Source organism: Notamacropus eugenii, chromosome 7 (assembly GCF_028372415.1).
Source record: "Notamacropus eugenii isolate mMacEug1 chromosome 7, mMacEug1.pri_v2, whole genome shotgun sequence".
Classification (NCBI taxonomy): Eukaryota; Metazoa; Chordata; class Mammalia; order Diprotodontia; family Macropodidae; genus Notamacropus; species Notamacropus eugenii.
Window position 1 is genome coordinate 52,845,945 of NC_092878.1, and position 26,155 is coordinate 52,872,099.

General features: G+C 43.9%; 1 protein-coding gene across 2 annotated transcripts in view; it reads right to left on the reverse strand.

Moving 5' to 3' along the window:
* LOC140514153 (dual oxidase 1-like) overlaps positions 1–26,155 on the reverse strand; it is a 59,918-nt gene that overhangs the window by 7,249 nt on the left and 26,514 nt on the right. For both annotated transcript variants that reach the window (XM_072624240.1, XM_072624238.1), the window contains exons 19-31: positions 20,281–20,506; positions 19,580–19,673; positions 18,837–19,012; positions 15,519–15,588; positions 14,693–14,782; positions 13,857–14,035; positions 13,135–13,365; positions 10,394–10,493; positions 10,058–10,107; positions 8,012–8,139; positions 3,246–3,399; positions 1,221–1,453; positions 819–977 (exon numbers count right to left, since the gene is read on the reverse strand). In XM_072624240.1, the coding sequence (XP_072480341.1) occupies positions 819–977; positions 1,221–1,453; positions 3,246–3,399; positions 8,012–8,139; positions 10,058–10,107; positions 10,394–10,493; positions 13,135–13,365; positions 13,857–14,035; positions 14,693–14,782; positions 15,519–15,588; positions 18,837–19,012; positions 19,580–19,673; positions 20,281–20,506 (1,890 nt within the window). The remainder of the gene's footprint in view (positions 1–818; positions 978–1,220; positions 1,454–3,245; positions 3,400–8,011; positions 8,140–10,057; positions 10,108–10,393; positions 10,494–13,134; positions 13,366–13,856; positions 14,036–14,692; positions 14,783–15,518; positions 15,589–18,836; positions 19,013–19,579; positions 19,674–20,280; positions 20,507–26,155) is intronic.

Sequence of the window (26,155 nt, forward strand, 5' to 3'; positions counted from 1 at the left end):
TAACCTTGTTTGTATCAGTTTCCTCATCTGTGAAATGAACTGGAGAAGGAAATGGCAAAGCACTCTAGTATCTTTGCCAAGAAAATCCCATGGATAGTATGGTCTATGGGATCAAAAAGAGTGGGACATGACTGCACCACAGCTTCAGACGTGACCTGCTCCCATTTCAAATAAAGTATGGGCTTTAGGTTCAGGAACCTAATCCTGCTTCAGACCTCAAAGCATGTTGTGGGGCAGCAAGGTGGTGCAGAAGATGAAGAACTAGGCTTACAATCAGTATAGCAGCTTACCGAGTTCAAATCTGATCTCAGACAATTACTAGCTGTGTGACTTTGGGCAAGTCACTTAACCTCTGTCTGCCTCAGTTTCATCATCTGTAAAATGGGGGTAATAATAGTACTTACCTCACAGGGTTATTGTGAGAATCAAATAGGTTTGTGTATATATAGATATATAGATATGTACCATATATATATATAACTTTGTAAACCTTAAAGAGTTATATAAACGCTAGCTACTATTAATGTGAGGGGCTCGAGAGCAGAGTCTGATTTTTGCCTTTCTTTGCATCCTGTATTGTAGTGGTTTAATAAATGCCTTTTGATTTGGCTCTATTGGGGCAAAGAAAATATTATCATTTCCTCTCTTACTCTGGACACCATGCTTCCCACCTCAGCTGGGTGGTGTAGTGCATAGGGTAGTGAGACAGGAAGTTTTCCCTCATAGCTGTGATTTGGTGTGATATGGGCATAAGGAGGGATTTGCCACTGTCATATTTTTTTTCCCTCAGACTTGGGGCCAGGGAGAAGAGTTCTTACCTTTTTACAGAGCAGTTGGCAGCTCACTGATGATTTGAAGACTAGGTCTTTGAGGATGGAGGCAAAGGGAGTTACCCCAATACCCCCACCCACCAGCACAGACACCTCGAACTTGTGCCACTCTTGATGACCCTCTCCAAATGGTCCATCCAGGTATAACTGTCATAAGGGAAGGGAGAGATAAGATACAGGGCAATCTGACCACCCAACCTTGTCCTGGCATCAGAGATGAGGGGATTATTGGTAAAGGATAACCAAGTCCCCCACTGCTTTAAGTACCCAGTGTTTGAGAGGGAATTCTTAGCGTTTATGGAATTATTGAGCCTGGGTGGAGTTTGGAGTGATACTTTGGGAAATCTGCTTTAGGTCCAAGGAAGGGATCATGGGGTATATGGAAGGTACCTTGGGGTATTTGATGCTGCTGGCATCTGGTGGGGGGGAGTAGATCTCTCTGAGTCTCGTAGTCCAGGGTCCCACAGCCCTGATGTGAAGGCTGAGTGTGTCTTCGTGGGGTGCAGAGGTGAGTGTGAATGGATGGTATTCTGTGGTCCCCAGGGCCAGGCAGGCTATACGTACCCACTGCCCTGACTTATACTCAAAGCCCTGGGGCCGTTGGAATTGAAGGTGAGTCACACCTGGGGACAAAGGAGACAGGCAAAGGGAGTGCCAGACACAATTACACCTACAGATCCCAGGAAGCTGCCACCTGCAGTCCTGATCCTGCTCTACCTGCTGGGACCACATTAACTACCTCCACTCCCCATGTTCCATTCCCTCCCTGGAGATGGGAGTGGGGGTGGGGAATTAGATAGTATCACCTAGATCCCACAACCTGAGGGTGGCCAGAAACCAGAGTGTGGGAGATCCCAAGGATGCCTCTTTTCAGGGAATGAACTGTGACTAGAATTTCTCACTGGGTTCCCCTGAGCTCTGTTTCTCATCTCCCTCCCTCCCTCCCCCCACCCCGTGATGCTCTTAGATGTTCTGGGCTGTAAGGACAGCAGAGGACACAGGCAGGACCTTGGAATTCCCCTGGGACATTCCTGCCATGCCAAGGATGCCCCAAAAGGCTGGATGCTAATTACCTCAGTATTTCCATCAACTGTATTTAGGAGGGTCAGATAATGGATACTCAGCCAATAGTGGGTACATAATAAATGCTTGTTGATTGACTGGATATGGCTACATGTATCTTTAATAGAATTATGTGGTAGTGAGAAAAGAGCATGTTGAAAGTGAGACAGAGGCTCAAAGGGTCAAAGATTTAGAACTAGAAAGAACCTTAGAAGTCTTTGAGTTCAACCCCCTCAATTTTGCAGATGAGGAAACTGAGGTCCCAGAGAAGTTAAGTATCTCACCAAGGATCACACAACTAGTAAATGTCTATCCTGGTCTTCCTAACTCTGAGTCCAGCATTCTACCCACCTTGCCTTGCTTCCTCTGAGAGGAGAGCCATATGGCTGAAAGTGGGAGGAGCAGTACATTTATAGTATTTTCAGACTTTGGTATTGGGTCTTTCCCACCGTGTATCATCATTGTGGTGTTGTGAAGTGTTCATGATGGTTGAAAGGGGTTGAGGCTCGTGCTACTTCAGAGCCCAAGTACACATCAAGACAAAATTGTCGAAGCAAGTGATGATGGGAGAGTGCAGGATCCCAGATCTAAGAGCTAGAAATAGCTAGTTCAACCCTTTCGTTTTATAGATGAGGAAACTGAGACCCAGGAGATTTAAATGACTTGGCTGAGGTTGCACAGAAAGAAAGCAGCCAAGATGAACTTCTTTGCACTACACCCACTTTGTCTACTAATAGTGAGCTCCAGCCTAGAGTTCCCTACCTGAAAGGTAGAAATTCAGTTTGTATTTGATTTTCTGTCCCCAGAAAAGGGCATCTATCAGTGGACACTGGGCATGTAACACTCTTGTTGCAAGGGCTCAACTGGGAGTCTGTGAATTTGGTTTAAAAACTTTTTTTATGACTATTTCAATGTAATTGGCTTCCTTTGCAATTTTATACATTATGTTTTATGCACTTAACACATTATTCTGAGGAAGGGTACACAGGTTTCACTATTGCCAAACATAAACAATTCAGAACTCCTAGTGCACTGGAGATGCAGTATGTACAATTTAGGAATGTCTCATTGAGTCAGGGATCTTGGAATCATCCATCACTTTCTTAAGGTAACTCCCTTCTGGGTTATATCCTTTTTGTTTTCCCTAGGCCCTTGGCTGGTCCTGGTCAGGAAATCCTAGACAAGGATGCTGCCCGGCCTGCATTTTGGGGGCTTGTGGATTCTCAGCTCCTGAACAGAGTCAAGAGAAACAGTGGTGGGGCTGGCCAGGTGACCCCAGACACCTTAGCACCTGAGCCTACTCTGCCTTGACCCTGATGATGTAATTACCATTCCCTCCCCTTTAGGCTATACCTGAAGGCAGGAGCTCAGCCTTCACCACCCTGATTTCCACCTTCTTCCGGCTCAGGCTCACCAGTTTGTCCCCACCGTAGATAAGAGCTGGGACCAGGAAGAATATATGGAAGCGAGGCAGCTGGATGAGGGCAAAGCTGCCATGAATAATGAGCTGAAAGGACACAATTAATTAATACAGCATACATTTAGGCATACCCCTCCCCATTCACCACTCAAGGTGAGAGACTCTCAGCATCACACCTTTGCCTCCCATACACCTGACTCTTAGACACTCACCTCAAATACTGGGTACATGCCCTACTTAGGAAGTCTGAATAAATCATATCTAGTAATCGATTATGGGACCCTGAGGTCAAAAGTTAGCAGAGGATGTAAGACCATGTTAACAGAGAGATGGTAGGAGAAGTCCCTGACTTCCTAAGTCAACTGAGATGAATGAGATAATATTTAATGACTGCAATGAAGGAAATTCTACAGCCTTCTCATCCTTTTAGAAAATTGAAAATCACTCTTCACCATTTCCCATAAAGCAACTTGGAAACTTAGTGATGGAAGAAACTTGAGAAGACATTTAGCTTAGCCTTTTTCCTTCCTCCTCCATTAAAGCAATCCCTTCTACAGTCTTCTTGTTAACATGGTCATACAGCTTCTTGTACTGACTACTTGAGCATCCATCAAGTGGCCCTGATATTGTCTCCTTAGGATTCTGTCCAATTCCTATTGCTTTTTCATCGTTGAGCTTTTTGAGTTAATCATCTCTACCACAAGCCTCTATTTTCCCATCTTTAGTCATCCTGATGTGTATCTGGCCACTGGACCCAGGTGGCTCAGAGGAGAAAGTGAGGCTGGTGACTTTGCACAGCTCTCCCTCACTTAAATTCAATTCACTTGCAAGTCATGACATCACCTTCATGATGTCATGGTCCTCTTCGAGAACAAAGGACAGACAACAATTTTCCCATCACTCCTTTCTCTCTTAAACAGCTTTTGTCCCTACCCATTCTATTGAAGCTAGTCTCTCAAAGGCCATCAATGATCTTGTCTGATTACCAAATCCAATGACTTTCCCCTCCCCCAATCTTATTGACCTTGACTTTTCTATAGCATCGGTCCCTGTTAATCATTACTTCTTTGTCTAGAATTGTGCTAGGTGCTATATTGGATGAGCACTCAATACATACTTGTTAAATTGAATTGAAGGACCCTTCAGTAGAAGTACTGCCACCTTTTATCCTTCCTTTCTTCAGAATTATTCCCAGATCTCTTAACTGTTCCTCACAGAACTAATTTAAAACCTCTCCAAAGCTCTGTGACCTTTCTCCATTCTCCCATTCTCTTTCATAAAGCAATTGACCAATACTCAATACAATGAGAGGTTGACTTTCTACTCCCATTAATGCACCCAATTTCATGCTGATTTTTTTAAACCACAGGACTATACTGGAGATTCATCCTCAACTTGGGGTTTCAAATGACACCCAGATCATTTATTGCCCTATTAACTCTTAGTCTGCCCTGTCTCCTGACAGTGAGGTTTTCTGGTCTATCTCAAGGTCACAAGTCTCCTCTTCTATAACCTAAATCCTTTCATTGTCACCTTGACATTACTACTGAATACCCAAGAGATCCCCAAACACAGGAGCTGTATGTGAGCTTAGTGGGAGGACCTCTCATTCTACTTATCCCACAATGAGGAATGAAGGGATTTGCAAGAATTCAGAACAATTGAGCCTAAAGTTGTATAGTAGAGTATCCTGGAACCTCCTTGACCTCCTGCCTCCCTGGACCAAGAAAAAAAGATGACACCATCATGAAATCCCATAACTCAGAGGTAGATAAGAATAGAAGAATCTTGATTCCTAAGGAGTTAGCTTTTTCACCCTGAGATACTGGGTCAGGCAGTACCTAATATTTCACATTCTTTTGGGTGTCTTATACTTGTCAATACATGTCACAGCTACTGATCCAGTCTAAGGAACTTAGAAAATCACTTCCTACTCCTTGCAGAGACTTAGCTAGAAAGAGGCCAGGCTTCTACCTATTGCTGAGAAGTCAGGAATCAAAGTATTAGACACAGTTTCTTTGGAGGAGAAGATTATGGAACCAGGATATTTACAAAAAGCTAAGGTGATTGATTCTGAAAAGGAGAAGACTGAGCAGGGACTGACAAATAGTATTCTGTGAAGGATGAATAGAGAAGAGTAAGAGTCATTGATACTGAGGGTAAGATGGTGGGAGCTAGGGTTGGGATTAAATTATTTCAGGAAGAAAGCAGAGAAAATAAAGAACTTCCTTTCCAGATCTGGGGAACCTGAAACCTACTTTACAGAGTCAGGGTGTCATAGATGAAAGGAACCTCAGAGCCCATCAATTCCAACCCATACTTGAACAAGAATCTCTTTATAGAGCATCCCTGAGAGGAGGTCATCCAGCCTTCTTGGAGACCTCTACTGAGAGGGAACCATGAAAGAAGCCCTTTCCACTCTTGGATCGCTTTAATTAATGGGAAACATTTCCATACATTAAGCCTAAAACTGCCTCTTTGTTACTTCCACTTAATGATCATGGTTCTGCCCTCTTGGGTCAAGAAAAACAAGTCTAATTCTTCTGTAAGACAGTTTGAAGATAACTATCCTTTCCCTCAGTCCCTTTTTCTCCAAGCTAAATTCTTTAACTTTAGTTCCAAGCTAACTTCTCCCCAGCTCTTTCCATTGATCCTCAGATGGAGTAGCCTCAAGGTCTTTCTCCATCTGGATACTTTCTTGGCTTGGAAATGTGCTTCCTAAAATGAAGTTCCTAGACCCAAACATAATACTCCATGTGTGGTCTGACTGGGACAGAATATAACAGGATCTTTTATTTCATATTCATGGAAACTATGCCTAATTGAACTTTGATTTTCATAGATGGAGATAAGACAACCCTAAGAGAGTCTAGAACATACTAACGACCAGGCTTTGGGAGGGAGAGAAGAGTTACAAGAGTCTAAAATTTTAATCTAGTTTCTAATTGAGAGCTGTACTGCAGGGGCCCACTTTTATGAGAACAGAATAGAGGGATTCAGATCCAACACCAAAAACACTGGAGAAACAATGAAAGTTCAGAAAGTGAAGAACCTGACTCCTCGCCTCTTCTTTAAGAAAAGAAGGGGAAAGGAGGGAATAAGAAAGGAAAAAATGAAGAGGAGAGGAGAATAAGGGGGAAAATAAGAATAGAGGAGAGAAGAATGAAGAGGAGGAGAAGTGAGTGAAGGAAAAGATAAACAAAGAAAGATGGAGGGAGGACAGGAAAAGAAAATGTAGAGGAAGAAAATGGAAGACAGGCGACAGGATGAGGGGAGACTGAAAGGAAGGAAAGGCAAATGGAAAAGAGGAGGAAGGAGGACAGGATGAGAAACAAGGAAGAGGAGAAGAGAATGGATGAGAACAGAAGGGAAGAGAGGGAAAGGAAGGAGAGGAGAATATAGGGCAGGGATGATGATAATAGAGAAGAGGATGGAAAGGAAGAGAATGAAGGAAAGAAAAGGAAAATGGAGGACAGAAGAATGGAAAATGGAAAGAATGAATGAGAAGGGAAGGATGAGGTCAGGGTCTCTGGGAAGGAGAGGTGAAGGGACAGGTTGAGGAGGACAAGACGAGATGGGAGCAGTTGGAAGATGTTTTCACTGGCAATCTGTGCAATGGAATTCTGAGCAAACTCAGCAACTTTGTAAGTTCATAATACTTAGATGGATGAGGTTACTAACACCCTGAAAGTCAAAAGGGAAACAACAATGTGACCTTGGCACATTTTTAACAATGTTGTTCCAAAATAGGAGGATGTTCCAGTAAGGAACACATGCAAGGCAGTACACACAGGGAGCCAAAAGCAACCACCTAAGATAAAGGGAAGAAAATTACGTGTGGTTATCATAGGATTCCAAGCTAAATGTGTGGATGCCGTATAATGCTGTTACGGAAATTTTTAGTTAGTCAGAAGAGTCTTTCTCTTTGATATCAGACAACTAAATATTCAAGTTTTGTTTTTAAAAGGAATGTGGAAAAACTGAGAAGCAAGGTGGTATAATGAATAGGGAACTGGGCTATGAGTCTGGATAACCTACATTCAAATCCTATCCCTGACACATGCAGGCTGGACGAACCTGGATAAATTACAGGTCTGCCATGTGTACAAAAACACTTACAGCAACTGTTTTTGTAGTGGCAAAGAACCAGAAACTAAGAGGAAGCCCATCGGTTGGGAAATGGCTGAAAAAACTATGGTATATGAATGCAACAGAATGCTATAGGAAAAGAAGAAAGGAAGAAATTCAAAGAAATCTGAGAAAACTTGTAAGAAGTAATGCAAAGTGAAGTGATCAAAACCATGAGAATAATTTATAAAACAGCAACATTGCAAAGATAAAGTCTGAAAGACTTAAGAATTCTAATCATTGCAAAGACCAGCCACAATTGCAGATCAATGAGAAAGCATGTTACACATCTTCTGAAAGAGTGCAGAGTGAGATAGATATTTTTGGAATTGGACAGTATAGGAATTTATGAGGGTTTGGTTTTTCTTTTAACTTGGGAAGGGAGTGGAAGGGAGAGAAAATAAATACTTGTCAACGAAAAATAAAATAAAATAAAAAATGATCAATTTAGGTGTGGACAAAAGCAAAGGGAGAAACTAGAGAACACCGAAATGATCAATGAATTGCTGCTCCCTCCCATCATTACTCCCTGGGGTTCCTGCCCAGCTCCCAAGAGTGAGCTGCCCCTTACCAGGATATAGAGCAAGATGTAGAGGTGATGGGTCAGCCAGAAGCCTCGGAAGCTGCGCCGGCGAAAGTGGTGGGAAGCAAAGACGTACATGATGGCCAGGACCATGAGCAGCACAACTCCTGTTAGGCCTAAAAGAGCAGGAATAAGGGGAAAGGAGCAGAGAACATGAAGGGGGGCAGGTGAAAAAGCATAAACAGGGTCCCCTTTCCCATTCCATGTCCTGGGGCAACAGTAGCAGCCCAGCTCCTCTCTCCTAAGGTTCTGCTTTCTTCCTCATCTTTAGCAGAGCTCAAAGACCTATTGTCATCAACACCAGCTCTTATGACTCTTGCCATGTCAACATCAATCTTCCTGTCCCTGTAATTCCTTCTCATTGGCACAGCTACCAAGCTATCACTGTCCTTAGTCAATGGTCACCATCTCTGTGTCACTGTCCTCAAGCTGTGACCCTAACTTCCAAGTACCAGCCACACTAGAGCACTTTCCAGTGTGAGAGATTCATCTTCTTATTTGGGATGGCTTGGATCTGGGTTCTGGATCTTGCCGGACCCTAGCATGCAAGGACTCAGAGTCTAGAGCCCAGATCCTATTAACCCCAAATCAAAGTCCTATTCAGATGTAAAGTATTGAGAGACAATGTCATAGAGTAGCTAAAGAACTGATCGTTGAGACAGGAAGACCTGGGTTGGAGACCCACCTCTGATACAATCTGGCCATAATCAGACTGTGAGATTCTTTGTGTCCCTGACAACGCTCTTAAGATGATAAGTTGAAGGAAGTCTGTATTCTTTGGTAAAGGGAGTTTCCTTACTCACTATACAAAAACAATCACAGGTCTGGTCCCCAACTCCCAACCCCCTAAAAATAAGGTAACGTGATTAGTTCCACCTCTCCCTACACTTCAATGACTTCAGGCTGGCTTTTCTGGTGACCACAACTCATGCAAAGCCTAACAGAGATGGAAAAGGTTAAGGGAAAAGTGCTTTAAATGACTGAGCTCCTAGAGGTAAGGGACAGACTAAAGAAAGAAAGAGTCCTTATGTTGGAAAGGTAAAGTCAGAGAAGGTTTAAAGCCTATAAAATCATAATAACTTGGAGAAAAAGTATGCAGATTTATCCTCAAAATCCTGGATCACTGAAATGAGGATACAGAATGGAAGCTCCTTGTGGGCAGGGATTGCTTTATTTTTCATCTTTGTCTCCCGAATATGCGAAGACTGGAGAGTGCCACACTTTGGTCCAGAACTATGACTTCAGTTAAAAGCAGCTCCCTGGGAAGAACTTTCCTCCACCAATGTAGATCAGCAACTCTTTTGCAATTTATCCTCTTAAAGATTTGCCTGAGAGCACTGGGAACTTAAAGTGATTTGCCCGGTCTATCCCAGCCAATGTGATCATAGTGGCAATGGCAGGAATCCAGGTTTTTCGATTCCAAGTCTGGTATTATGCCATATGGCTTCAGTTTGCACATAGTAGATGCTTATAAATAGTTGTTGAATTAAACTAGGAAGCACCCATTAGAGTTTGAGGAAAATAGTTTTAGGGCAGAAAATGAATGAATAAAGCATTTATTAAATGCTTAGTAAGTGCCAGGCACTATGCTAAGTGCTAAGGTTAAAAAAAAAAAAAAGCAAAAAAACAGTGTCTCATTTCAAGGAGCTCACAGTCTAATGGAAAGACAACATGCACTGGAACTCAAAGTACAGAGCCTAAAGAATTCAAATCCTGGAACCTGGAACCCAGTACACAGGCCCAAAATCACTCTCTCTCTCTCTCTCTCTCTCTCTCTCTCTCTCTCTCTCTCTCTCTCTCTCTCTCTCTCTCTCTCTCTCTCTCGGTAACCGGGGTGGGGGGGTGGGGGGGAGGGCAACTGACTTGCCCGGGTCACATTGTAAGTGTCTGAGGTCTGATTTGAGCACAGGTCCTCCTGACTCCAAGTCTGATAGTCTATCTACAGGTCCAGAATCTTGAACCTAGAACTGAGAATCTACAATCTAGAACCTTGGGCTCAGGTCTATAGTCGTGGCAGAAAAGAAAAGTTCTCACCTGGGACTGTTTGGAAGAACCACCAATAGAATTTCTGAGGCAATTCAGACCTGTCAGGCAAGAAAGGGTTATGGGGGGGGGGGGGGTGGAACACACAAGAATTTACTAGTCCTCCCAACCTCCAGTCTTCAATGTTCCCCATCTCTGCCCCACTTTTCCAACCCTCAGCAGCACATATGAGAAGAAAGGATTTAGCAGAGCTAAGTCAGGTTGCTCTGCAAAACCTTCCTCCCTGCCCCCAAATCAAAAGTCTTCCTGAGCCTTTCTATACCCTAAAGGTTTAATGAACACCTTGGTTTACCCCCTTTTATGTCCAAAGAAGGAGCCTGCACTCACCCATCATCCCAGAAGAGCCCAGGAAAGAGACAAGACAGGACACTGAGTGGGCTGATGGAGAACAAGTAGACGTTGACCACATGTCCCATAGTATGCAGGACTGAGGAAGAGAAACCGTTAAGGAGAGAGCTGGGAGGGTCACGCAGCATCCAAACTAATCCCTCCTCTAGCCCAGGGGAAGGGAACCCAGCCCAAAGTGGGAGAGGGCTTGAGTAAGAATCTTGGGGACCCCATCCTCTAGCTCCTGATTAAGGGAGTGAAGAAGAGTCTTTCAATTCTCTCTCTCACCTAGGGGCTCACAGAAACTCAAATTCCACCATTAGAGATGCATTCCTTTGAGTTCATAGGACTCTTTTCTATCCCCATTCCACAAGCATTTATTAGTGCTGTTTACCAGACAATGTACTAGACCCTGGAGAATGAAAGCACTTTTGGCTTCAGTTGACTTCCTTGATGTTTAGTTATTTTCAGTCTTTTTTAAAATATGTATTTTATTCCCCCCTTACATGTTAAAACAATTTTTTAGACCTTTTCTTAAAGTTTTGAGTTCCAATTCTATACCTTCCTCCTTCCCTCCCTTCCCCGCTTCCTGAGAGAGTAAGCAATCAGATATAGGTTAGATATGTCACAGCACTCTTTTAAAGCTCAAATTCTCCTGAAAGGGGATAATATACTAAACCACTTTATACAAGCTTAGTGCGTATTGTAACCAAGGCAAGACTCTCCCTCTCCCCAGTGGCACTGGGCAAGCCGAGGGAGGGGAGCAAAGCACATAAATGGCAGAGAAAGGACAGAGCCCTGATTTCATTTTCTTAAGAAATTTTGTTGAATTTCCATCCATCATTAAAGACCAATTCCAAGGCCATCTCCTCTAGGAGGAGGATCCTCTGATCTCTCCAATCAGAACTGCTTCTTTCCTTCCTACACCCCATCCCATACCTCTCTGTTTCCATCTCTCCAAGGGTTTGTTTCAATATTTCCAAGATTAGCAATTTCCTCCACATGGGAACTGCCTCCCACCAAGGTAAAGCACAACTTATGGGTCACTTTAGGAGAGAGAGAGAGAGTTCTCATGGAGCCTTAAAGGCTCAGAGATCTAGAGCTGAAAGGGACCTCAGAGGCTGACTAGAGGCAACCTTTTTATTTTACAGGGGGAGAAATTTGGCCTAGAGAGAGGAAGGGATTTGCCTAAGGTCACACACAAGTAATAGGACATCTGAGGCAGGATTTGAACTCTAATTCTTTGACTGTAGTTAGTGTTCTTTCTACTGTACTGTCTGCCCTCCTTAAAATTTATTCCCTTCCAGCCAAACTAGCAATGAATTTAGCTAGAATGGTCCTTGGATTACAGACACACAACTCCTCATCACCATCTGGTGAATTTCTAACTTGGTAGGAACAGCCGGAGCTTGTCTTTCATTGGCAAGGCCTTTGAGAATAGTAAACAAGAACATATAATAGTGATAGCTAACATTTACATGGTGCTTACTATGAGCTAGGTGGGGCAGTGGGTAGAGTGCCAGGCCTGGTGTCAGAAAGATGCAGCTTCCTAAGTTCAAATCTGACCTCAGACACTTACTAGCTGTGTGACTCCAGGCAAGTCACTTAACCCTATCTGCCTCACTTTCCTCATCTGTAAAATGAGCTGGAGAAAGAAATGGTCAACCGATCCAGTATCTTTGCCAAGAAAACACCAAAAGGAGTCATAGAGAGACAGGCACGATCAAAATCACTGAACAACAAGTTCATATTCAGCCATGGGGATCTTTATGTATAATTATGTATAATGTAGTGGCCTTCATTTCTATGTGAGTTTGATAGCAATGCTCTATACCATGCTTTCTGCCTCCCCTGCAGTCATTCAGTAGGAATTTAATCAACTTTTTTTGAATCGTTGCTCCAAACTGACCAGGCTAACCCTGACCCCTAATCACTCCTGGCCACCATGGCATAGGATTTAGAACTAAAAGACACCTTAAATCTTTTTGTCGAAGTCCCCCATTTTTCAGATGAGGAAAATGAGGCCCAGAGATGAGGTAATTTGGCCAAGTCATATAGGTAGCAAGTGGCCGAGCTAGGATTTAAACTCACATCTTCTAACTCCAAATCCAGGCATCATTCTACACTATGCCATATATCAAGTCAAAGTCACAGATAAGCATTTCTTAAGTACCTACTACTTGTCAAATATTGTGGTAAGCAAACGAGACTTAAATGGATAGAAAAGCCTGCGTCCAGTACAGATGGGAAACAAGGAATGACAAACAGGAAAAACAGAGAGAGGAGAGCAGAGGGTAGAGTGTAGTGAGAATATCCCTGGATCTTAAGTCAGAGGACTGAGTACGAGTCCTGGCTTTGCCACTTACAACCTGTATGACCCTAGACAAGTCATTTCCCCTTGGTAGGCCTCAGTTTCCTCATCTGTAAAGTGAGAGGATTGGATTAGATTGCCTCTTGGGTCCCTTCCAACAATGTCTATGATCTTAGTCAAGAGAAGCGTGAAGAAGAAGGAAAGAGGAAGATGGAGGTGAAGTCAGGTTCATCTGAGCAGGACTGGAGGAGGTGGAGTCTCCCTTTCCAGGGAGACTCAGACTCCCAAGCCAGGCCAGGACTCCCTCCCTCAGTCTTTCTCTTTGTCAGGGCCACATGGGAGGATGACTTTCAGGAAGTGAGATGGGGAGGGAGGGGAGGACAAGTAAGAGGTGTGGTTCTAGCTCTGTTGGGGCCTCGGGGAGACCCACCTGTGAGCACAATGGCTGTGGCAGCAATGACACGGTGGAAATCCACTGCAGCATCAAAGGGCACGTAGCGGTTGAGGAAGGTCTCCCGCAGGAAGGTGATGAGGTTGCGACACATGGTGAGCAGGATGTAGGAGAACATGAAGGAGATGCTGGCTGCCGTGCCTCGAGAGATGATGATGCCCACCCGGGTGGTGTCCGTGATGCTCATGTGGTGGGCCGCAAAGGCATAGACTAAGGAGAGAAGAGTCATGGGAGGCAGATTCATCAAAGCCAAATTCTTGGCCTGTGTCACCCCCAGGTTCCATCACTCACAACAAACCCTACCTCCTTTGAGACTCATTCAGACAAGACCCAATTCCCATGATCATCAGAGGACAGGGTCTCCAAGTTAATGCTACAACTAATGTGGGGCAGGCAGGGTCTTGTCCCAGGGCTGCTTCATAGGATGATGGGGAAGCTTGCTTTTTTCCCATCTTTACCACTGCATAATTTGCCTCTCAGGGCATGGCACAACCAGTTGCCCTCCTCACATTCCCATCATCATGGTGCCCTGCCCCAGTGGTTCACCATCCTCAACAACCCCACAGAGGCAAAGGCCAGACTCAGTGGGCGATAAATCAATCCATCTCCCTGTGGACCCAAGGTAGGACTACCCTCCAAACCACACCACCCTCTGTGTGGTTCTTACACAGAAGACCTCACTCCCAAGAGCTGTCACTCACAGTAGGCCCTCTCCAAAAATAGCCCACCAGCGATGAAGTAGAAGATGGCAGCACAGGCAATGTGCCTGCGGTAGTTCTCAACGAACCGCTTAAATTGCTGGACAGTCTGATGCCAACGACTTCTCTGCAACTTCTCTCGACGTGCTTCTGTGAAGGGCCGGGGTTGGAACGAAGTCAGCCTGCACAACAGGGAGACCTAACCCTTGACTCCCAGGTACCCTCAGGCCATCTGGGATACCTCAAAATGGATCCAGTGCTAGTGGGTGACAAGTAAGGGGCAGGAGAATGAAAACAGGAGCAATTCTCATGTAAATACACCAGAAGGGAACACAAAGATGCACACACGAAGTACTGGTGAACAACATGAAAATGTGGGGTTTTTTGGTCCTGTGAATAAAATGTAAAGAGGATGGGTACTTGTAAAAGGTCAGCCTCCACTCCCACCCTAGATGGACATTGGAACATAGATTTAAGGCTGGATGGAGCTTTAGAAACCATCAAATACAACCTATTCAATTTGCAGATAAGGAAACTGAAAAACAGAGAGGTTAAGTGACTTGCCTAGAGTCACACAGCTAGGAAGCAGCTGAGGCAGGATTTCAATCTGCCTCTCCTGACTCCAAGTCCAATGCCCCTTAGGTCACTCATTTCAGTCTGATGTTCAGTCCTGCAGATAGTACCTCCACCCACCCCCCAACACAGCTCATTCATACTCAGATCAATCCCTTTCTCTCCTCTTCATTCCTGCCCCAACCCTTACCAGGATTCTGTTCTCACTCACTCTATCATTATCTGCACGCACTTACATCTGGCTAGGGAGAAGAAATGGGACGTACTTTTTGCCAAACCTCTTTCGGACCTCCTGGGGTGCTTCTAAAGATGCCGGGCACTTGAATTTCTGTATTGTCACTTCATCAGCCAATTCACTAAGGAGATATTTGAAGACTCAAATCAGGAACAGAATAGCCGGAGATCGGGGCAAGTAATGGCCCAAATTTCAAGGGACCCTTCCTAACTTCAGGGTTATAAGCTCTAGATAAAGGGACAGGGGGCAGAAGAGTGGTGGACAGTCAGAAACAAAGCCACCAGGGCCATCTCAGCTACTCCTATGACTGAACCCCACAGCCATAACTAGCAGATTACTAAAGCTCTGCCCCAGGATAAACACATGCAGGGGGACTTGCTTTTTCCTGGGAGTTTCCTGGCAGTTTCCTTCCCATAGTGACCACAATACCCATACCACATGATCCTAAGTCAGCCCATCAACTCCCAGGGTCCCATATTGTGGCATCCCTCTCCTAGGGACAACTGTCCTCCCACCACCTTACCTTGTGCAGCTTTACCCAGAGTCATATTATCCTCTAAATTTTCACCTCATCCTTCCCCCCTCTTCCCTCTCTCATGTCCATTTGCTCCAGACATTAGAATTCTTAGTTATTGCTTTGTTGACCTCAGACCTAAGAGTGCTGGGGAAAGGGCTATACACTCAGCTAATGGGGAAAGATAAATGTTTTCCATAGGCAAAGCCACAATCTCATCATGAAATTAGATCTTGGAGAATCCTAGCCCCTCCCTTCTGGGGAAAGAGTCATTCAGTGCCCCTAGCTCCTCCCTTCCTCTTCCCACCAAAGACTACATTTATCATCCCTGGGTTGGGCTCACCATATTTTATCCTGGCTAATGAAGGAGACTCTTCGGCATAGTTGCTTAATGACTTCAGGAACTTCCACACCTATAAATTCAGAAGAGGGCTAGTGAGCAGAACACACCTGACCTCCAGACTTGGAAGCCAGAGACAGAACTGATCCCAGGTCTCTCTTCTTCTAGATACAATGGGTCCCACTTGGCCTTCTAAGGGAGTATGGATTCAATGACCTCCAACCCCTAGCTAGGTTCCACCTGAACCTATCATCCAAAGATCTTCCTCCAGTGGTAGTCTTATGTTGTCCTTTGTTCTTCATTCTCAATGAACACCAGTGGCATCAGGAAGGTGATGTCTTGGCTTGTGAGTGAATTGGATTCAATGAGGCAGGGCTGTGCAAAGTCACCAGCCTCACTCTCTCCTCCAGAACCATCTGGGTCTAACAGCAAGACATAAATCAGGACGACTGGAGATGGCCACAGATGCAGTGGGAGACCTTGGCCTTTTTTTGGTAGTCTTAATAAATTGATTAACTGATTAGAAGACTGCTATTTGGTGGGCACCTGAGGATTAATGAGTCATCTAAAGAGAGCATGGGAGAGGGAATGGAGTTGATAAATTAAAGACATGTCTGTCATGGCTGCTTAGCCAATAAGTTGAAAATTGGAAACATCCTGCAATTTGGAATTTAGTGGGAGAGTCCTATTGGATGACCAGTTTTGAAACAGTAAAGGGAAAGCTATCCAGTTTGTGGTGATAGCCTAGAGCAGGCATACTTAAGACAGACCACAGATAATGGCTCAGCTACTTTTGGTTACATAAGAAAACTAGACCAAGAATACTAGTTAGAATCCTAAAGTAGTCATGTTCAAAGGAAGCCAGGTTTAGCTGCTGTTGGTCATATGTGAAGACTAGACTGACATGCTATTAACAGGAGGTGGAGGAGTCTGACTTCACCCAAGGTAACAGGTAGCCTTCAAAATAAGCTAAAAAGTCTGCTCTACTTCCACTGAGACAGAAAGAAACAAGTCAGGGCTGAAAACCAGCCTTCTGGGGCCAACAGTCAAGGGCATCTCTGGGATAAAGGCACAAGAGTATTTGCAAACACAGCAAAATCTCTAGTGCTACACCCAGAAGGGCCATTCTCAACTGAGGGTCCTCAGCCAAAGATCAGCAATAAGACAGCAGCTCACATTGATTTTGGGTGTCAAAAGAATCTTGGTGCAGGTTTAAGCACCCTACATGGTGCCTTATGTTTTACAAACCACCTTCCTTACAATCCTGTGAAGTAGGTAGGTAATGCACGTATTTATATCATTCCCATTTTACAGATGAGGAAGCTAAGGCATAAAGAGGCAAGCTGACTTGTCCAGGGTCTCACCCACAACATTCAAAGCCAGTTCTCCTGATCGGTTCATTCCTCTAAACCATAGAGGTAGTTTTCCCCTCTTAAATTGGGTAAGCTGATCTGTCACTAATTATAGTACATTACAATGCTTTTATGGATGTTTTATTGTACTTTTCCTTACTGTCCTAATAAAGTTTCTTTGGAGGAAAAAAGTTTTAACTGAAGGGACTGGACTATACCCAGCCCTGAAGAACTAGGGGGAGCCAAGCAGCTCTTTTTTTTCTTTTAAAAAAAATTAATTGATTTTTAACATCTGTTTATAAAACTTTGAGTTCCAAATACTCTCCGAGAGCCAAGAAGCTCTTTAAGTCAGTAACAGTAGCCTCTTAGATGAGGGGTTCTTAACTTGGGGTCCATAAACTCCTAAGGGATCCATGGACAGAATTCGGGGGGAATCTGTGAACTTGGACAGGAAAAAACATGACATCTTTACTTCCACTAACTTCTAACTGAAACTTAGCATTAATGTGGGTAACAAATATTATTCTGAGAAAGACTCCATAGGTTTCACCAGACTGCCAAAAAGAACCATGACAGCAAAAAAAAAAAAAAAAAAAGGTTTAAGAACCCCTGACTTTGATGGATCTTGAGGTGCTAAGCCTATTTCCCATGGTTCAGCAGTAATAGTGCTTTTCCTTTTTTCTGAAATATTATCTTCTCAGGTATATTCACATCTTAAAAGTGGACCTAACTGAAAGAGGCTTGGAATGAATCTCTAATGGGAGATCAGACACCATGGCAGGCAGACAGAGGATATACTGGGGGGGAGGGGGGAGGGGTGGGCAGTAGAGCCTAACTGACCTCCTTTAAATCCCGTTGGATATGCAGTCACCTATTCACTTAACATGTAAGGTCAACTCCACATTCCTGTCCTATGTCCTATCCTCTCCCTCCTAAACTCTCAACCCAGGCTTGAATAGGCTCTTTGTGAATTTCTGGACTTATTCTCAGATTCTAAAGCAGACAAAATAATCTTTCTGACACTGAATCTAATCATGTCACTCCTTTGCTCAAACATCTTCAATGGCTCCCTATTACCTACAGAGAAAGTTCAAACTCTTCAACCTGGCATTCAATACTTTCTACAACTTGATGCCAGCTTTCATTTCTAGGCATCTTAATCTACTCCTTTCTCCAGAGGAGAGAGTGAGGCTGGTGACTTTGCACAGCCCTTGTCACTTAAATCCAATTCACAAGAATGTCGCAGCATTACCTTCCTGAGGTCATGGGTCCTCTTTGAGAATGAAGAACAAACAACAACCAGACAAAGAAACTGAGGGCCAGGGTCACCCAGGATTCAAATTTGGGTCTTTTGATTGTAAGTCCAAGACTCTTTCTTTCCACTGAGCCAGGTTTCCCACGGAGTTCTGTTCTCATTCCACCCATGTTGTCCATGCCTCTGATCCTCCCTCCCCTTCACTCCACCAGCATTGTAGTTCAGATTGTCCAAGCACTCATAATCCTGGGAGAGGCTAGGTTTGGCCTCAACATGTTTCCAGCGGGATTCCGAGCCCACAAGCCACCAAAATGTGGCTGGGTCCAGCCAAACCCACAGATTCTCTCCCATCCTGACACTACCCAGATGACCTTTATTCCTAGTATCCCTGTCCAGTGTTCTGACAGGCCCCTTTCTATTACATTCAAGGAGGACAACAGAAATGTGGTTTCCCATCCCAGCCTCCACCCTTAGCACCCAAGCTGGAGGAGGTGATGCGGTGGGAGCAGAATTTGTCCAGAGCACTTAATGAGTTTCCTCTGGCTTGGGGGGCGTGGTTGCAGTGAAAGGAGACGCTGTCCCCCATGCTCCCCACCCTTGCCCCAAGACAGTCAATGGACCTTGGATACAGAGTTGGTTAAAGTAGAGTCCCAGTTTCCAGTTTAGGTTAATCCTTTCCTTTTCATTCTCTCTTCTCCAATCCAAGAAACCCACCTTTAATACAGAGCTGTGTGAAACGGAGCTCACTGTCATGGTCCCTCAACATGAAGTGGAAATCCTCCCAGGTCAGCTCCTCCTTATCTTCAAAGCCAGACTCTCGGAACATGGACTCTACCACCTCAGTCAGCTGGGCCTTGGACAGGCAGTTGTTGGAAATCTCAATGAAGGACCTGAACCCAGAACCAGAAATGGAGAAAGAGGGCTAGGACAGTCAGACCCTGGTAGGGAACAGGCAAAATTCAGGAACCCTCAGTACCAGCTGTCTTCTCTCAAAGCCCCTGGTCCCTGGTTGAGTGCCAACATTTGCCCAAGACAACACAGAGGCAGTGAACCTATCTTTCAATGTGTCAGAAAATTGTACTACTGACCCAGTCATCAATGTTGTTCTTCAGTCATTTCAATCCTGTCAGACTCTTAGTGACCCCATTTGGGGTTTTCTTGGCAAAGATACCAGCTCATTTTATAGATGAGGAAACTGAGGCAAACAGGGTTAAGTGACTCACCCAAGGTCACATAGCTAGTAAGTATCTGAGGTTGGATTTGAACTCAGGTCCTCCCGATTCTAGAGTCAGTACACAATCTATTGTGCCACCCTGATAATGTCCTCCCCCATACTCAGAACCAGTATGTACCCCATTCCCACTCCTTCCTTTTCCCTCCCTCCCTTTTCCTTTTCTCTTCCCCCCTCCTTTATGTCTCCCCCTGCCCTCCCTCTTGGCAGCTGTCACTGTGCTGACCTAAGCATCCTGATGAACTCATCCTTGGAAATGAGCCCGTTACCATCAAAGTCGTACATCCGGAACATGAGACGGGACTTCTCCTCGGGGGAGCCTGGGTGGAGGAAGGTCCCCATGGTCCCAATCATTTTTCAGAGAAAAACCCCATGCTTCTCCCAACCTAGCTAAGTTTATGAGACATTCTGAAGGAAATCCAGCTTTAGAGAGATCTCACAGCAGACAAAGAGACCACACCCAGTTCAAGAAACTGGCTTCTTGGTACCTTACTGTTACTTCGAATAGTAACAGTAGCACCTGTTTCTATACCCTTAAAGTTTAGTGTTTCCTTCATAATACTTCCTGGGTAAAGGTAAAGCTGTGCCTGTTCTAATTGACTTGTCACAAAGAAAGTAACGATCAAAGCCAAGATTCTTGACTGACTCTAAGTCCAACTGACAGCTCCTGGCATCCTATTTCAGCTCCCTGGCCCATTAGTCCACACCCTGCCATTGCTGGAATCTCCCTTACAAGTACCTCTCACCATCCCCACCCTCACCCTGCCCCCAGAAATCCCACCTCTAATAGGGTGAACATCTCTCACCATCACCCTTCAGAGTTCACCTTCAAGCTCAGGTTGCCCAGGCCATGCCCTCCCTAATCATCCTCCTCACTCCTCCCTTTACCAATCTAGCTTCCCTTGTCCTTCTTTACTCCTCTCCCACCTTTCATGAAGACCACCAGGATGTCCAAGAATTCCCGAAAGGATAAATAGCCATTGCCATCTTTGTCAGCCAGAGAAAACATGGACTCTACAAACATGGCCTGAGGCTTGAGGCCAAGGGACTCTGCAAATTCTGCCCTGCTCAGCTCACAGTTCAGGGCCTCTCGCACTTTCTGAGACGAGTCCAAGGGCAGGCTCCCTGCATCTGCCTGGTCAATGTCTAGCACCTGAAGTTGGATAACAGGAGAAAGAAGGTGGAAGGAAGTCAGTGAGGGAGTATGGTTAGGTTGGAGGCCTGAGAGTCTGAGCCAAGATGGAAAAAAAAGTGGCTTGGAGGTCAAGAGAATTCTGGTCATGGTATCTCTTCAGTAATCCAAGAGTAGGGCCCTTGGCAGATGGGAAATATTAAAAGTATGGAAAGAAGGATAAATTCTCTTGTTGCTTAGTTGTTTTTCAGTTGTGCCCAACTCTCTGTGACCCCATTTGGGGTTTTCTTGGCAAAGATATTACAGTAGTTTGCCATTTCCTTCTTCAGTTCATTTTGTAGATGAGGAAACTGAGGTAGGTGGGCTTATGTGACTTGCCTAAGGTCACACAACTACTAAGTGTCTGAGGTTGGATTTGAACTCAGGTATTCCTGACACAAGACCCAAATCCCTATCCACTGCACCATCTAACTGCCCTCTATTTACCTTTAATAGCTAACTCCTAGTCCCAAACTATCTTTCCAGCCTCACTGTCCGTTATATCCCCTGTGATTCAGCCCAACTGGCCTTCTCTCTCTTCCTCAGACATGATACTACATATCCCATCTCCCTGCCCTTTTGCCCTGAACATTCTCAATGCCTAGAACATTCTCTCCTCACCTCCACTTTATAGAATCCCTCAGTTCTTTTCAGGACACATCTCAAGTATCATCTTCTATATGAAATCTTTCCTGATCCTACCAACTGCTAACCTCTCCTTTCTTCCCTCCTTAACTACTAAGTATTCATTATTTTTATATTCACTCCGTATAATAACATTTCTGCTTGTCTCCTCCCTTAGGATGTAAGCGTCTTGAGAGTAGAGATTGTTTCATTCCTTATATTGTATCCCCACTGTCTAGTAAAGTTCCTGGCATACGGCAGGTGCTTAAAAAATGCTTATTGGTTGATTGTTTGAAATTCAATCAACCAGTTCTTGAGCAAGTCACTTAAGATCCCTGGGCTGCCATTCCTGATATATAAAATGAAGGGGTTGGAACAGATGGTTTCTAAGGTCCCTCTCAGCTCTAAATCTTATGATCAATTCAATTCAATAAACATTTATCAAGCTCTGACCATGTGCCAGGCACTGTGCTAAATACTGAGGATATAAAAAGAGGCAAAAGATAGTCCCTGCCCTCAAGGAACTTACAGTCTAATGGGAGATAACATGAAACCAAATATATACAAAGCAAGCTATATACAGAATAAGAAATGATTAAAAGAAGAGCACTGAAATTAACAGGAGTTAGGGAAGGCTCCCTAAAGAAGGTTCCCAAGTCAGTGACTAGGGAATCAGTAGACCATTAAATCTAGAACGAACATCATTAATGGTAGAGATCTCAGAAGTTCTCTGTTCCAAGCTTCTTTTTTTATAGTTTATAAACTGAGGTTCATAGAAATAAAGTGATGTCCTAGAGCATGCAGATCATTAGTAGTAGAGCTGTGATCTGAGCCCACATCTCCTGACCATTCACTGTTGTTCAGTTATTTCAGTTCACCTCTATGTGACTCAGTTTCCTCATCTGTAAAATGAGAAAATGTCATCTACAAGACCTCTAAAGTCTCTTTCAGCTCTAAATCTATGATCCTATGGATCCTACTTTGTCATTTGTTGTTGTTCAATTGTTTCAATCATGTCTGACACTTTATTTGGGGTTTTCTGGGCAACAAAGACACTGGAGTGGTTTGCCAGTTCCATCTCCAGCTCATTTTACAGATGGGGAAAACTGAGGCAAAAAGGGTTAAGTGATTTGCCCAGAGTCACGCAGCTAGTAAATGTCTGAGTCTTCCTGACTCTAGACCTGGCACTCCATCCGCTATACCACCTGATTGGTCTTGGACAAATCACTTTCTTTTTCTTGGCATCAGTTTCCTCATTTGCAAAATGAAGGGCATGAATGAGGTAAGCTCTGAGATTTCTTTTAGCTCCAAGTCTTATAATCTGATGGCAGTAACTCTGTCTGTGTATGAATTTTCAGATCTTCAAAATGAGAAGAACATGTGTCTTGTGTACCTCCAATGGGATTTATAAGGCTCAAATGAGATATGGACATGAAAACATTTTTTAAAATTAAAAATTCTCTACAGATGTTATGGATTATTAGCCAATCCTTTACCTGAGACAAAAATGCCACCAGTAAAAAAACAGCAGCGTCTGCTCTCCTATTTGTAGGGAAGGGAGGAAAAAGAGTTTTCCAGAGTCTCTGACTACCCCTCTCTTTACTCCACCAAATAAGGCTAACACAGGAAAAGGGGCAAAGAGTTCTCTATGCCCTGAGCTCCAGGGCAGCTGCAGAGATGGTGCCCGGGCCTTTAGGAATGACTTAGCTCACCTTAGCTCTGCAGACTGAGAGGATTATGGCCAGATTCTAAGGTGATAAGGCCTGGTGTCAGGCAAGAACCATTATGATTTTCCCATATGAAATGAGAAGACAGAGTGACAGGACACATCTCAAATCTCAGAGGAATTTCCTTTGAGAGATAACCTATGCCTGTTTGGGTGCAACATTCCCCTCAAACCCACCTAACAATTTGTTTTATCATGCATGTAGAATCTAACGGTACAAGGTGTCCCAAAAGTCTTAGTATCATTTAAAGCCGTTAAAACTTTTGGGACACTCTGTATTCATGTTAGCTTTCATAAATAGGAAAGTGTTCTGAAAGTAAAGAAGTGCATGTATTGTGAGGCTGAGCCTGAAGCCAGGAAGATCTGAGTTCACATTTGTCTTCAGACACTCACTAGCTGTATAATCCTGGGTAAGTTATTTAATCTCGGTTTGCCTCAGTTTCCTCATATGTAAAACGGAGGTAGTAACAGCCCTTATCTCAAATGTCTGTTGTGGAATCAAATGAGATCATCTTTGTAAAAATGTTGAGTAAGGTGCCTGGCACATAGTTGGTGTTGTAAATAAATTTCATACATAAATACTAATATAAACACATATGTGTGTGTTTTATATGTGTGTATATATAATATACATGTATCTGTTAGTATTATCATATCATCTGGAAGAATATCAGGCCACTGGACCCAGATGGCTCAGGAGAAGAAAGTGAGGTTGGTGACCTTGCACAGCCTTCCCTCACTCAAATCAAAGTCAACTGCAAGTCATGTCATCATCTTGATGTCATGGTCCTCTTCGAGAAGGAAGGACAAACACAACAACGATTATCATGTACATAATTGTTGTCATCGTTCAGTCATGTCCATCTCTTCGTGACCCCATTTGGGGTTTTCTTGGCAAAGATACTAGAGTGGTCCGCCATTTCCTTCTCCAACTCATTCTACAAATGAGAAAACTGAGGCAAACTGGGTAAAGTGACTTACTGAAGGATTCACAGCTAGTAAGTGCCTGAGGCCAAATCTGAACTCAGGTCTTCTTGACTCCAGGCCTGGTGCTCCATCCACTGGGCCACCTAGTTGTCGCATATACATAACAGTATTCTATTAGATGATTCGATTTCATTAGTGTAGTGGATAGAGCTGCCAGACTCAGAGCTAAGAAGACCTATTCAAATCTTCAATAAGTGGATGTCAGTTACCTGGGTTTATTTACCTACAGAGACATAGATGGGCAAAGGGAGTTTCCCCCATACTAAGGAAAGATCTGCATATAGTAATTGTTGATACAAGACAATCTGCCACTTTGTGGATCTAAAATTTGGCCCAAACCTGTCTTTTCAACCTTATCTTCCATTATTAACTCAGACGAATACTTTGCTCCAGGCAAACTTCTGTTCATTCATTTCCAAACATGCTCTGCCCCACCCTAGGTCTGCCACCTGGCTCACACCATTTCCCTCTATCTAGATCTTCCTCCCTCCCACCCTGTCTTTGAGGGCCCACATCATGCCGATCTTCTCCACATAGTCTTCCTTAACAATAATAATATAATGCTTTAAGGTTTACAAAGCTCCTTACAAATATTATCTCATTATCTTCACAACAACCCTGGGAGGTAGGTGCTATTATTATCCTTATGAGGAAACTGAGGCACAGAGAAGTTAAGTGACTTTCCTAGGGTCATATAGCTAAGCAGGATTCAAAGTCCGGTTTTCCTGCACTGTATACTTTACCTAGCAACTCAACAGCACACCCCAAATGATTTCTCCATCTTAAATTCTTAAAGCTCCTTTAGCCCATCTGTCACTGAGTCATTGGCTCATAAGCCTTAGTTGTAAGGGACCTTAAAAATCACATATTGTTTGTGGATGAGTTATCTTTTCATGTGTATATTTTCCTCTCCTCAGCTGCTGTTGCTCTGTCACATCTGACTCTTCAAACCCCATTTTGGGGTTTTCTTGGCAAAGATACTGGACTGATTTACCATTTCCTTCTCTACCTCTTTTTACAGATGAAGAAACTGAGGCAAACAAGGTTAAATGACTTGACTAGGTTCGCATAGCTAGTAAGTGTCTGAGGTTGGATTTGAACTCAGGAAGATGAGCCTTCTTGACTCAACCTGGCATTTTATCCATTGTGACACCTCTCTGCTCTTCTCTTCAATTAATTATTTGAGGACAGGTACTATACTTATCCCTCACAATGTCAAGAGCTAGGGACACTGTGGGGCTGGGGGAAAAAAAGCAATAAGAAGCAATCAGAGATTGTGGGGGGAGGGTATTGGAGGAAGAGTTTGGAGATGTAGAGATTCTTGTGAATCCCCAGACCTATTTCTGAGCATCAGGAAATGGCTTGAGGAACAATTTTAGCTGAGTGGTAATTTAAACACCAATCTGAGAACAAGGATTGGTGATCAAGGAAGCATGGAAGGAAAGCTATGGTTGGAGAGTGAGTCTTGTGTTTAGAGATTAAGTGAGAGTAAGAAGTCTCTCTGGTTTTATGTCAGCTTCAGGGGTTGAATGGAGGAGTCATTTCTGGTTAAGTGATTCAGTGGATTATATGCAGGAGGATATGAGGGTGAGTAACCAGATGCATGTTAGGGCAAATGTCTCTCTTACTTGGCACATGTGAATCATGAGGTTTCTGAGATTGATGGTAAATGGTCAGTGGTGGCACGAATCAAGACTTTTATCTGTCAGAATATTGCCAGACAGAATGGAAACAATCAGCAAGAACATAGGGAATCAGATGGCAACATGGAGGCCAGCTGGGTCGAACAGAAGCAAATATCAATGGAGCCTTTTTCAGAAGTTCATAAATCCAGGGATAGAAGGGACTTCAGAGATCATTTACTCCAACCCTCTCATTTTACATATGGAAAAACTGAGGCCCAAGGAGGTTATAACTTGTCTAAATTCAGGTAGATTATTTCAGAGGCAAGATCTGAACCAAAGTCCTCAAATTACGTAGTCAGTACACCTTCCTCTATACCATGCTGCTTCTGCCCTCTCCCCTTCTCGGTGTCAAAGGAAAGTATTCACAGAGACTCAGGTGGGTACCAAAGAGCACAATTTGAAAAGGAAATGAGGAGGTTAATTTTTTCCTTCAAAGAGATTCCTTAACTTTTAATTTAAGGCGTACCAAGAGATGACCCAGGTGATTCTCATAACAGCCTGAGTATGGTTTCAATAAAACAATTTCAACTGGAGAAATTGCTCTAGGGCTAAGGGAAAGAAACAGCAAACTGCAGCTGAGGTGGGGGAGCAAAGAACAAAGACTCATCC